The sequence below is a fragment of the Halichoerus grypus genome, chromosome 8 (genome assembly GCF_964656455.1).
Source record: "Halichoerus grypus chromosome 8, mHalGry1.hap1.1, whole genome shotgun sequence".
In the NCBI taxonomy this organism is placed as follows: domain Eukaryota; kingdom Metazoa; phylum Chordata; class Mammalia; order Carnivora; family Phocidae; genus Halichoerus; species Halichoerus grypus.
The window spans coordinates 121904067-121916213 of record NC_135719.1 but is presented as its reverse complement, the minus strand read 5'-3'; the positions used below and the strand labels follow the sequence as shown (position 1 = coordinate 121916213).

The window sequence follows — 12147 nt, the reverse complement described above, 5'->3', positions numbered from 1 at the left end:
GAGTAGGGTTGAGGTGGGTCTGAGAAGCTCAGTCACCCTGAACCCCTTGGTATTTCTGACATTCGTGTGATTCCTGATAGGATTTACCAGGTTGGCTGTGGGTCCCAGTAGTTTCTCTAGTTCTGTTTCATTTATAGATATTTTTTTGTCTTGCTAGTAAATTAACTTTACTTCACATTCCAAAATATTAATTTTGGCATTTTCTTCCCCCTTGCATAGATTTGTGCTCAAAACTGTTGAAACAGTTCAAAATACGACTTTTTTATGATTCTCAATTCCTATTCAAGAAATAAAGTATATTCCATTCATTCTCGAGTAAAGACCTCTTTAATGGCAGAAATTTTTGAGAATCTCTGTGTGACAGTATTTCTAGTTTTAGTCCCTATTAACGGAAAAAAATATGTAACAATAAAAAGCTATATTGAATTCAGTGATGTTAAGTGAATTTGCATCTCCATCCTTTTAAAAAATAGTATTTATCTTATAGGAAACATGTACTTGCTCGTAGACAGCTTGGGTGTCTGTGGATTCACGTGGTCTCTGCAATTACGCTGTGATGGCTTGGGGACCTTTGTCCCACAGATTGGGAGGTCCTGGGCCTGTGGCAGCTCAGGCGCGGCCACCTCGTTAAGATTCCTGCACGGTGTGGGTTGTGCTGACCGGGCAGGAGGAAGGCAGCTGGCCACATGGCTGGAGTCCAGCCTTAAGGGCTCCCATGTGGGAGAGGCTGAGTTGGATGTACCCACTGTCGCCTACTACTGATTTTCTTTATTCGTTGAAGATCCCCTCAGAGACGTGAGAAAGCTAATGGTTTAAGTACCCCATCAGAATCTCCACATTTCCACCTGGGGTGAGTCTAATCGTCACCCTTCCGTCAGATGTGTTCATAATAGTCCCCCTTCCATTTCCTCGTTCTCACGGCACACCCCGTAGAATCGAGCGTCATTATTGCCAAGGCTGTGCTGACTTTTTTTCTTTAAAGCGGTACCCTCGTGCACGCTGGGAGCTTCCTGTGTTGGTCTGACTTTCCCTTTTCTCCCTTCCCTGACCACTCCTGTTGTGGGGATTCTCCTGGCATCCCTAGTTATAGGGTGATGACACAAGGCTATTTATCCTTTCATCTTCAGCACTGGCTTTGACTTTGCTAATCTGGATTCCCTTGAACCCAGAGCTGGAGGTGATGTTAGAAGATTATCAGTTAGAAGTCCCAGGCTGTGGGTTTAGTAGCATGCTTATCTCTGGCTGTGTATTTTGGTGGAAACCACGGGTGGCTGGAATGTACTTGAATTCGCTGGTATTTCTGATAGCACTTGAAACAGAGATCTGAAATGAGGGGAAACCATTGGTCCTTCTCTCTCCCTTAGGATGGACTGGGAAGAGTGGGCTTTATTTGAATAGCTTTTTCTGGCCCTGAAATGAGAGCCACTTCTGATTATAATCCTGGTATTTCCAAGGCAACGATAACCCACAGATTTCCTCAGTCTTCCCTCTTTATTGTCCGTTAGAGAAAAGACCAGTGCTGCTGGGCCTCTGACTCCCCCATCATATGAGGGGGTTGGTGGGGTACCCCGTCAGGATCCTCAGAGTTACTGGCTTGTGAGTCTGAGCTCATCACAGGGATTTGAAAGCAAGCTCTTGCCCTTTTCCTCTCCGTTCCCAGACAAACCAGGGGCTCGAGTACAGTATTATGTACTCCCCACGTAGGTCTGTCCCAAAGTGCACTGGGTTGGTGCAGCTTTGTTGGCTGGTTTTTGTTTTTAAAAAGTGGCTGGCAAAAAAAAAAAAAAAGTGGCTAGCTTTGAAAGTTGCCTAAGCATGCCATAAGCTTGGCAGGAGTGGAGGAAGCGGTCTGAGTGGAGTAGCCTGGCCCGTCCATGTCTGCTAGCTCATCTGCCCGGGGCTTGCTGGCATCGCAGTGTCGCCTGATGTCAGCACTGTGCTGTAGACAGTGTCCCGGAGTGATGGCCTCTCGTGGAAGATGGGCTCGGGCAAGACCTGGGCCAGTGCTGGGCAGCCCTCATTCTTCCTGTCCTCTTGCCGCCTGCCTGCTAGATCTTTCCCCAGCTCCATAACAGCATGTGAAGGGGTGGGTTCATGGTCCTGCTTTTCTTTTCCTAGAGCATGTGCACTTCTGTTTGTGATGCGAGGGGACTCAGTTATGTTTGTTGCCTGTACCCCAAGGCTCTTGGGCTTTGGTGGAATTAAGCTCACAGGGAGAGACTTTTGCACAGGCCCGTGGAGGTGAGAGTGGAGTAAGGGAAGTAACCAGTTCTCACAGTTTCCTCGTTTCCTCCCATTTAGCCTCAAGTCCCTGGTAGATGGATACAAACAGTGGTCGTCCAGTGCCCCCAATCTGGGGAAGGGCCCGAGGAGTAGCCCAGCCCTGCCAGGGTTCACCAGCCTTATGGAGATGGGTGAGCATTGCCTTTGTCCTGACTGTCCCTGTTTCCTCAGGGAAATTTTGGCCAAGCTTCTGGGACGGTTTGAGGACCCCTAGTGCCACTTCATGGGTGTCGTCTCCTCTTTTACCCAACTCCCAGGCCCCCACCCAGTTCCTTCTTCGCTTGCTCTACTCCCATTTCATCGAACCTTCCCAAATCACAATTTCTTCCTACTACTGCCATGGGGCCTGCCCTTGGCCTCCTATCCCAGGGAGCCAGATATAGTCTCCTTAGGGCAGTGCAGAGGGTGAGGCCTTGAATCAGGCATTTTCCTTTGCTGGGTCACTTTCCTTTGTATCTGAATGTGGGGAGTCTGCAAAACAGGAGATGGTTTCTTCCTTTCTCCAAGGAAGCTTTCCATTTGCCTGTGCTTGCTGAATGGGTAAGGTCTCCTCCAGGCTCTCTGTCAGATAGTAAGTCCTCTTCTCTCTGAAGATTTCCAAGGTCATAGTAGGTTAGTTTATAGAGTAGATGCACCTTCACCTGTGGAGGGGATTCCAATCCATTGCTCTTAGAGGGGTCTCTAGGCCATCCTAGAAATTCAAGGCCCCTTCCACTTTTAAGGTGCAAAAAAGTTAGGAATGTTTCTGTTCTACCCACTATTCTAGGAAATTCACACTGTACCTCTTGTGTTGAGGGTCCCAATGAAAGAAGTAGAAAAGTAGCAGATTTCCTTTTCTGAAAACAGGAAAAGAGGCTCTGGAATGGAGAGTGATTTCCTCGTGTTGGTCACAGTTGAGTGTGGAGGACTAAAGCTCTGTGGGTTCAATGCCTGGTTCCTTATCCCACCCTGAGACTCTTAACTTTGAATTCCTGACGCTCCGCCAGGAGGCCCGGGGCTGGGAAGAAGGACGAGATTCTTACTCTTGCTGCTTCATTCCCATTTCCTGTTTCCCCTCCTTTCCTCTCTTCTTCACAGAGGATGAGGACAGCGAAGGCCCAAGGAGTGGGGAGAGTCGTCTGCAGCATTCACCCAACCAGTCCTACCTCTGTATCCCATTCCCTCGTGGAGAGGATGGAGAGGGCCCCTGCAGTGATGGAGTCCACGAGGAGCCCACCCCAGTCAACTCAGCCACCAGTACCCCTCAGCTGACTCCCACCAACAGCCTCAAGCGGGGCGGCGGCCACCACCGCCGTTGTGAGGTGGCTCTGCTCGGCTGTGGGGCTGTTCTAGCGGCCACCGGCCTGGGGTTCGACCTGCTGGAAGCTGGCAAGTACCAGCTGCTTCCCCCGGAGGAGCCTGAGCCCCCAGCCCGGGAGGAGAAGAAGAGGCGTGAGAGTCTTTTCCAGAGGGCCAGCCGTCCTCGTCGGAGCACCAGCCCCCCATCCCGGAAGCTCTTCAAGAAGGAGGAGCCCATGCTGTTGCTAGGAGACCCCTCTGCCTCCCTAACGCTGCTTTCTCTCTCCTCCATCTCCGAGTGCAACTCCACCCGCTCCCTGCTGCGTTCTGACAGCGATGAGATCGTGGTGTACGAGATGCCCGTCAGTCCGGTCGAGGCCCCAACCCTGAGCCCTTGCACCCACAACCCCCTGGTCAACGTCCGAGTGGAGCGCTTCAAACGAGACCCTAACCAATCCCTGACTCCTACCCACGTCACCCTCACGGCCCCCCCGCAGCCCAGTGGCCACCGGCGGACTCCTTCTGATGGGGCCCTCAAGCCAGCGGCTCTCCTAGCCAGCAGGAGCCCCTCCAGCAATGGGTTGAGCCCCAGCCCTGGAGCAGGTGAGTCCTGCCCTCCTCCTCTTTTCTCTTTCCTGCCTTTGTGCCTCCCCCTGGAGTGCAGTACTGGAGTGGATACCATCCCTCCTTTGGCTCAGCCCACCGGGACATGCTGCCCTGGGGTTGGAGAGGTGGCCAGGCTGGCTACGTTCTCTCTGGGGGGAGATGCCTCCGTCGGGGGAGACAGCTTCTAGGAAGGATCAGGCCCAGGGCTCCTGTGGGAAATTCGGGCTCTGGGTCTTGGAGTGCACAGCGCCGTGCCTGCAGGGTATGGGGAGGGGAGGGCAGGGGCCTAGCCCGCTTGTTCCCGGAAGTGGAGACCGACGTTCCCGGAAGGAGTGCCGCACTGCACTAGGAGGGGTGTTCGGTGCCACGTGGCTGGGCTCGTGCCTGGCATACTCACAGGCCAGCTTCCTCCTGTGCATCCTGCCCCGCATCACTCGTCCCTTACTCATTGCTGACTCCCCGGACGTGGAGAGGGATGCAGGTAAATTGCTGAGCCTGGCATATGCCTGCCTTCTCTGTCTGACACCCAGCCACCTGGCTGTAGGTAACCCAGGTTGTTCCCACCACCATCCCCTGCTCCCTAGAGACCTACGTCTTACTCGGAAACCCCTCTCACCCAGTAGAAGATGACCAGATGGCAACTGAGAGTTCAGTGATCTTTGAGTGTAAACGACAGTTGTATTTTCCCCTTCAGCTTGCCCCTCCCCTCTTTAGATTTTTTTGTTGTTGAACTCAGATGTGTGTCCCCTTTGGGAATCAGACCTTATGACTCATCTTTGGAATTCTGATGCCTAGATTTGTTCCTGCCTCCCATGTTAATTCACTGAATGAACTGGGAATAAGCAGACCCTTCCTTGAGTCTCAGGGGTCGGCGAACTTTCTTAGTAAAGGGCCAGATAGTAAATATTTTAGGCTTTGTGGGTCCCATGGTCTCTGTTGTAACTACTCAGCACTGCTGCCCCAGTGGGAGAGCGAGTAATTGGTGTGGCTGTGTTACACTAAAGCTTTATTTGTCAACACAGGGTGGCCTTAAGCTTCTTCATTACAGATATGACCTCCGTATGTCCCGTGATTATTTTTATTATCAGATACAGTGATCATGGCCTTCTGGGTCACTACTGTGTCCCCAGTGCCTCCCAGCACACTGCACGGCACACAGTAGGTGCTCGTTAAACATTTGTTAGTCGGGTTAGTCCTGGTGACTAGGGATGTGGCAGCTGGGGGGGTGGGGAGCGGAGTATACCTGGCCCAGAAATGTGGTGCTGTCATCTGATGCTTCTCCCTCTGTCTCTTTGACCAGGAATGTTGAAAACCCCCAGCCCCAGCCGAGACCCAGGTGAATTCCCCCGTCTCCCTGACCCCAATGTGGTCTTTCCCCCAACCCCAAGGCGCTGGAACACACAGCAGGACTCCACCCTGGAGAGACCCAAGACCCTGGAGTTTTTGCCTCGGCCACGTCCTTCTGCCAACCGGCAACGGCTGGACCCTTGGTGGTTCGTGTCCCCCAGCCACGCCCGCAGCGCCTCCCCAGCCAACAGCTCCAGCACGGAGACGCCCAGCAACCTGGACTCCTGCCTTGCTAGCAGCAGCAGCACTGTGGAGGAGCGGCCTGGACTGCCCGCCTTGCTCCCGTTCCAGGCGGGGCCGCTGCCCCCCGCCGAGCGGACGCTTCTGGACCTGGACGCGGAGGGCCAGAGTCAGGACAGCACTGTGCCACTGTGCAGAGCTGAACTGAACACACACAGGCCTGCCCCTTATGAGATTCAGCAAGAGTTCTGGTCTTAGCATGGAAAGGGTTGGGGGGTGGCCAAGGGGGAAGCAGGAGGAGATCGGGGGAGCTGGCTGGCACAGCCCTTTCTCAGAGTTGGACCCCCTGAAATCCAGCCCTACTTCTTGCACTGATAATGCACTTTGAAGATGGAAGGGTGGAAGCGGGGCCACTTCAGAGGGTCCCCTGCCCTGCAGGGCCTTTCTGCCCACGTCCACCGGAAGGGGCTGTGGCCATCAGCTCTGGCTGTGTAGGGGAGGGAGGGGTGCGTGCATGTCCCCCAGCCTCCACACTCTTCCTCGCCTTTAGGGTGACCCCACAGGGTCACTCAGCCAAATCTGTCTGCTGCCCCCTCTCCTTGGCCCCCTGGGTAAGCCCGGAGCCTGTCCTGGAGTCCTTTTGTTAGCCCTGCCGTCCGCCTTCCCAAACACCAGTATTGGAGGTTCTGTGAGTGATTTTCTTCTTCTTCTATGTTCTTCCCCAACACCCATGAATCACAATCTCAGTTGGAGTGAGATAGGAGTTTTTCTGCGTCCTTAGCCCTTATGTGCCAGCTGGGGGACCGAAGGCACGGTGCCCCAGTGTGGGGCACAGGAGTTGATGGACCTGGCAGTGACCTGCCCGCGCTTCCAGGTGCCCCCTGATTTAGTTGAGCCTCACAGGGGTGAAGGGACCTGCCTCAGTGAGAACTGTGAGGGGAGGAGAAGGAGTCAGGAAACCCAGAGTCGAGTGGCAGCCAAGAGGGTCACAGAGTCTGTCCTTGTTCCTTTTGGAAACATGCAAATAAGGGCAGAAACCAGCACCTGTTGATGGCATCCAGCTCCCACCTGGGGTCTGGACGCGGCCAGACCTGTGTCTGCCACAAACATGCTCATCCCAGGGATCGTTTCTTGGGAGGCGCACTCCCCGGTGCCAGTCCTGGAACCAGAGACAAAGTTCCTGCGCTGGTCCATTTTGTTGTCTGATCTTTATGTGTCACGCCCTTCCCTTGATCTTTCCTCCCATCCCTGGGATCAGTGGACTTTGGGTTATGAGTTTGGCTGGTAGAGACTTTGCACTGCTCCAAAAGAGCATATCGGTGGGGGGTAGGCTAGGGGCTCCTGGACACTGGGAGCTGGAGCTGGAACTGGGAGGATTTCTTCTCAGCCAGGCCATCCATTCTGGGATGCCCTTGAAGGAAAACGGAGCCTTAGTGGTACCTTCCGCAAACGGATACGGTGAGGCCATGATGTTTGTAAGGTGCTTAGTGAGCCCCCAATGTGACGCAAGCTTCGAGCCCCGGGCTCTGCAGACTGACCACGGCCTCTTGTCTCTATGCATAGGTGGCCCCTGATGCTGGGCTCTGGACCCTGAGCTGGGTCAGAAGGAGAGCAGAGGCCAACCCCGACTTTTCTGGAATTTGTTTCCTTAACTTGAATGTTGAGTTGTTTCTGGAGCTTTCTCCTGTGTACCTTCACTTTTCCACTTACCCTGAGGCCTCCTGTATTGAGTGTGAACAGTTTTCTTGGTGCGGGACACACACATAAACCTGATGGGGAGCAGAGCCTTTGGTCATGCTCCTCTCCCCTCCAGACTCTCCAGATGTTGCTTCACTGACCTCTATCATGGAGTAGTTCCCTGGAGATGGTGCAGGACAGCCCGCAGGCTCCCTGCCTTTGCTGCCTGGAGGCCAGAATGTGGGGAGCGACAGAGCTGGCTCAGGTAATGCGTTTGGTCACTGCTCCGTCTCTCTCTGTAACTGATAAAGTCCCAACCTGGGAATGAAAAAAGGGGTGACCTTGGTTTTCAAATTGCTCCTTGTTTTATGAGCTCCCTGGCACTTTGGTTCAAGGGCGCCACCTCATCTTGGGTGGGAGGCACTCTCAGTGTGTTGCCTCCCAGGGCTTTGCTGTTGTGTCTCATCTCTCCTTTGCTTTGTGCAGGGAAGACTGTAAGAGAGGATTTTTGCCTCCATCCCCTGACTCCTTGGCCAGAAGGGGAAAAATGTGAATCTTAGCCACAGTTCCAGCCAACCAAGTGACTCCCCTTCATTCTTGATGGGGAGAGGGCTGCAGATGGTCTCTTCTGTGCCCTTCCCTGGACTCTCCATAGCCCCAGTTCCTAAGTCACGAATGCATCTATGAACGCTTGGCTCCACTGAATGGCCCTTCGGTGGGGTGCAGCATACAGCAAAATCCAAACCCTGCTGGCTCTGGACAGTGCTCTGTGCTGTGAGGCAATTGACTGTTTTCTACTTTTTGTTGTTTTTTTGAGGCTGAGCCATCTTTTTTGGAAGTGGTCGTGTAACTGTTGCAGTGTAGGCTGAATGGTGGCCACTTGGCATTGAGTGAGAGGTGGAACCCGTTTCTTACTCCCCCATCCAGAGGGAAGACAAGGGAAGCCTGGGTCTGCTGAGGGTAGAATTGCACATGCAAGAGGCATAAGCAGGGTTAGGCTGAAGTTGCTTCGGTGAGCTTGCACAAAGATGGAGGGGTTCTTTCTCAGCTCCTCCAAACCCTGTCTCTGATGGGCCCCTGCCCGCCACACTCTCTGTCTCTGTGGGGCGAGGCTTGGTTTGATAAGGATCCTGTATAGTAATGGGTTTGAGTTGCTTTGTGTCCACTTCGGCTCCCTGGTGTCTGTGGTCATGGTCAGGAGCAGGCCTTGAAGCTGGGATCCCCTGCAGTGGCATTAACCAGCATCTCCTGTTCTCTTTCCTTCTCTTTCCTCAGGAACACTTTCCCTCTGCTCTTGGCAGGTGCTCACTACTGGAAGATGGTGATAGAAAGCAGATACTGCTCTCTGCTCTTCCTCCTTGGATCCTTCCACGGATTCTAAACAGGATTATCCTCGATTTACCCCCTTGGGGATCCAGGCCACTGCCAGGGGCTGAGTGGGTGTCCCTATTTTCCCAGTATGTTATTTCTAAGAGGCTTTGGTAGATGTTCTTCACTTCACATCCTTTAGTATCCCAAGGGTCTGGTGGTAATGATGAAGGTGGTGATGATGATATTTTACATGGGTCAACTCAGAACAATGCTAACCTTTCCTCCTGACTTTACAAAATTGCATCATTGTCCTGATATACTTGCTGGTAGAGAAGAGGAAATGCTTAAAGAGGAAGAAATTCAAAGGAAGAGAAATTGAAAAGCTGCTTGGGCTGGCTGCTGAGTCAGGCACTGAGCTCTTGAGCCCCTAACAAGGTGGCTCTCTCCCACTTTCTGCTTTGGTCTCTGGCCTCAGGCTTGGTTTTTAGCTCCTCTCAAATTTCCTTACCTGCTTCCCTGTCAAGGGCAATGAGGACATGTATCCTAGCAGGTCAGCAGAGCACGCAGCTCCCTGCAGGCCATTAGGATGGACTGCTGACATTAACAGTGTGGTTCTCACCACTTTTGCCTCTAAGGGACTTGCCTACTGTTCCTTCCTTTGGTTTCTGGAAGAGTAGTGATTTGGAGTTGGCTTAGCATGGGGGCCATGGTCAGGCACATGTTCTTCTGCATTTATGTAGCTCCTGGTGTTTATAAGCATCCTTTCTACTCTGCCCACTTGTCAGGCTGGCCCTCACCATTAGTGTCTTAGGAAGGAGGAACTAGGAGACGGGGAGGCTGGAGGCAGCATCGGAATGACAGTTGGGGGCCTCGGATTTTTTAGGAGTCATTCCCAGAGTCGGCTTTGTTTAGAGACTGGAATCAGGCCAATTCCTGGAAGAATCTTTGTGAGAAGGTCCGCTGACCCTCGAGACACATGTCTTAGTGTGAGGCTCTTTACAAGGCCCCTTTTCCCTCAGACCACGGTTGCTCAGGGACACAACAAGACACCCCAAGGGCACCTAGGTGTGGCTTGTTGTCAACGCTCTTACTCCTCAGTCCCCACAGTGGAGACCCCCTCCCCCCTCCGTCCCCCCACAAAGAGGGAGACACCTCCTAAGCACTGCTAGCTCTTCAAGCTTGCTTTTAACAAAAGCACGGAGCAGCAGACTCTGAAGGCCGGATGGCTGTGAATGGTATGCTTCAGGGAGCCTCGACCTTTTCCTCGTGTGTTTAATTAAGCCTGTGCTTTTGACTCAGGTATGTGAGGGCCCCCCTTCAGGCAGGTGAGAAACACTCCACTGCCTCTTGAAGGATTTGGGGGACAAAGCAGATGTTGCCCTTGCTGTAGTGCGAGGCTTTTCCCGAAAGCTCTGCCAGAGACTGTGGCCCCGGGTCAGAGGTGAGAGCAGCCCGCAGCATGCTGTGATCCTAAGGGACTGTGGTGGCAGGAGTGGCAGGCTAGTGGTAACCTGAGCTGCCTCCATACTAGTTGGGTGAAGTTGCAAATGTTTCTTCCCCTCTCTGGACCTCTGAGTCCAACCACGAACTGAGGGGGATGCTACCTTCTTCCCTACCTGAAGCACGAAGCCCTTTAATTTCGAAATGTATGATCCTGGAACCCAAGGTCCAGCATGATGAGCCTCACCTTGCTAGATCGCTTCCCTTTGTGGAGAAAATTGTGTGCGTGCATGCGTGCGTGTGTGTGCATGCGTGTGCGTGCGTGTGTGTGTGTGTGTGGTTGTATGTCAAAACCAGTTGAATATTGGCAATTTCCTATGGTTCAACCTACTAAGCCACCTGCCTCTCTCCGTGGCTACAGGCCTGAGGATGACTCCTTGTCAAGCTACATTTGTTACTAGGAACACATTCCCAAATGCTCTCTTCTTTCAGACGAATCCTTGCTTTCTCAGATCAGGAATCCAAATTAGTGAAAATCCACATTAGAAAGGAGAACACACTGCTGCTTCTGGGAGTCCCTAGCACCTCCCTGGCCTTGCCACCTGGGCACTCGCCATCTCAGGCACTGGCGTTTGAAGGCAGGACGCAGAGACTGGAGTCCTGGCTAATGAAGGCTAAGTAACGGGATTTAGGTGCCTCATTAACCTGACCCAGCTCTGGGCTTCTGGTTGGCTGTGCAGCCAGGTGAGCCTCTCATCAGCTTCTCAGACTGTTGACTATTTTCCATTGGTCCTGATGAGATACCAACAGCACCCCCCCTCCTTTATTCATTTCCCGTCTTGGGCCCTGGAAGCACCGTGGCCTCGCCCTAGCATTTGTTGTTCTGAAGGTTGGGCTCCTTCCTTAATCTGGAGCCAGGAGGACTGCTCTTCCTGATTCCTTCTGCCTGTGGCTGCCTGCATCCCCCGCCCGTAGCCTTCCCCTGAGTCTCTCGCTCACCGCCGCAGCTAGACTAGAGAAGAGCCGTTGTGATGAGTTACATGCCCTCCGTCCCCAGTTGTAGCAAAGAAGGGAGGTGATGAACTCATCAGCTTTCTCCTCTGATTTTCCTCACTGTCCATCCTAAACACACACACACACACACACACACTCACACACTCACATGCTTGCACACAGATTTAAACTATCTTCTGGAGGATAAAGGAAAAAGGTTGGAGGTGGGTTTTACTTGGTTTGCAGAAATGCTTTCTTTGGGATTTTCCTCCCCGTTAGAGCCTTTGAGTCTAGGTAAAGTGAAAGTTCACATTTGTGTTTGTTTTGTTTCTCTGGAATTAGCTACTAGTTTTCATCCCTAGGCTCCAGTGTCTTGTCCATATGTCCTGAGCCTGTGTCCTTGAATTCCCATTTTGCTTTGGGATTTAAGTTATTGTAATTTGTCAACAATATTTAAAAATAGAAAAGTCCTGAAGGAAACTTACCAGGTTCTTTTCTTTGGCTTTTTTTTTTTTTTCAAGGTACTGTAAATTGTTAACTAGGGATGCCAAGCAGGCTTGGTTCAATGGCTAAACCTCTTATCGTATTACAGTGTAATGCTGATTCAGCCTGGTCCCACCACCAGAGCACACACAGACTTGAATAAAACTGTTACAACAATGACTTCTGGTTTGCCGTGTGCTTTGTAACCTTATCCTTTCCCCTCTTTTTAATCAAACAAAATGTCCAAGTAACTGGCTCTTTCTGGGGATTTCCGTATGTAGGGAAAAATAAAATCTATGGCTATGGAGCAGGAAGGAGGAGGAGGGTGAGGAGGCTCCCTGAAGGCCCTGGAGCCCGCAGCTGGACCACAGGGGCCCTACTGGTACATGGCGCTGAACAGCACCACCCAGATGATTCAGTCTCTTCTCACAACCGACTTTTGCAAGGGCCACGGATTTGGGCTTTCAGGGCCCCCGGCAAGCATGTGCCGTCTCCCACCCCTATCATCCTCCACCCTGATGTTCCTGGTGAAGTGGTAAATGGGGCTAA

At 52.4% G+C, this 12147-nt stretch overlaps 1 protein-coding gene across 1 annotated transcript in view; it reads left to right on the top strand.

Annotated features, from left to right (window-relative positions):
- Positions 1 to 11778, top strand: part of MAP3K9 (mitogen-activated protein kinase kinase kinase 9) — a 77083-nt gene extending 65305 nt beyond the window's left edge. The window contains exons 9-12 of the mRNA XM_036107273.2: positions 782 to 850; positions 2302 to 2414; positions 3361 to 4164; positions 5468 to 11778. Of these exons, the coding sequence (XP_035963166.2) occupies positions 782 to 850; positions 2302 to 2414; positions 3361 to 4164; positions 5468 to 5952 (1471 nt within the window). The 3' untranslated portion in view covers positions 5953 to 11778. The remainder of the gene's footprint in view (positions 1 to 781; positions 851 to 2301; positions 2415 to 3360; positions 4165 to 5467) is intronic.
- Positions 11779 to 12147: the final 369 nt, after the last annotated feature.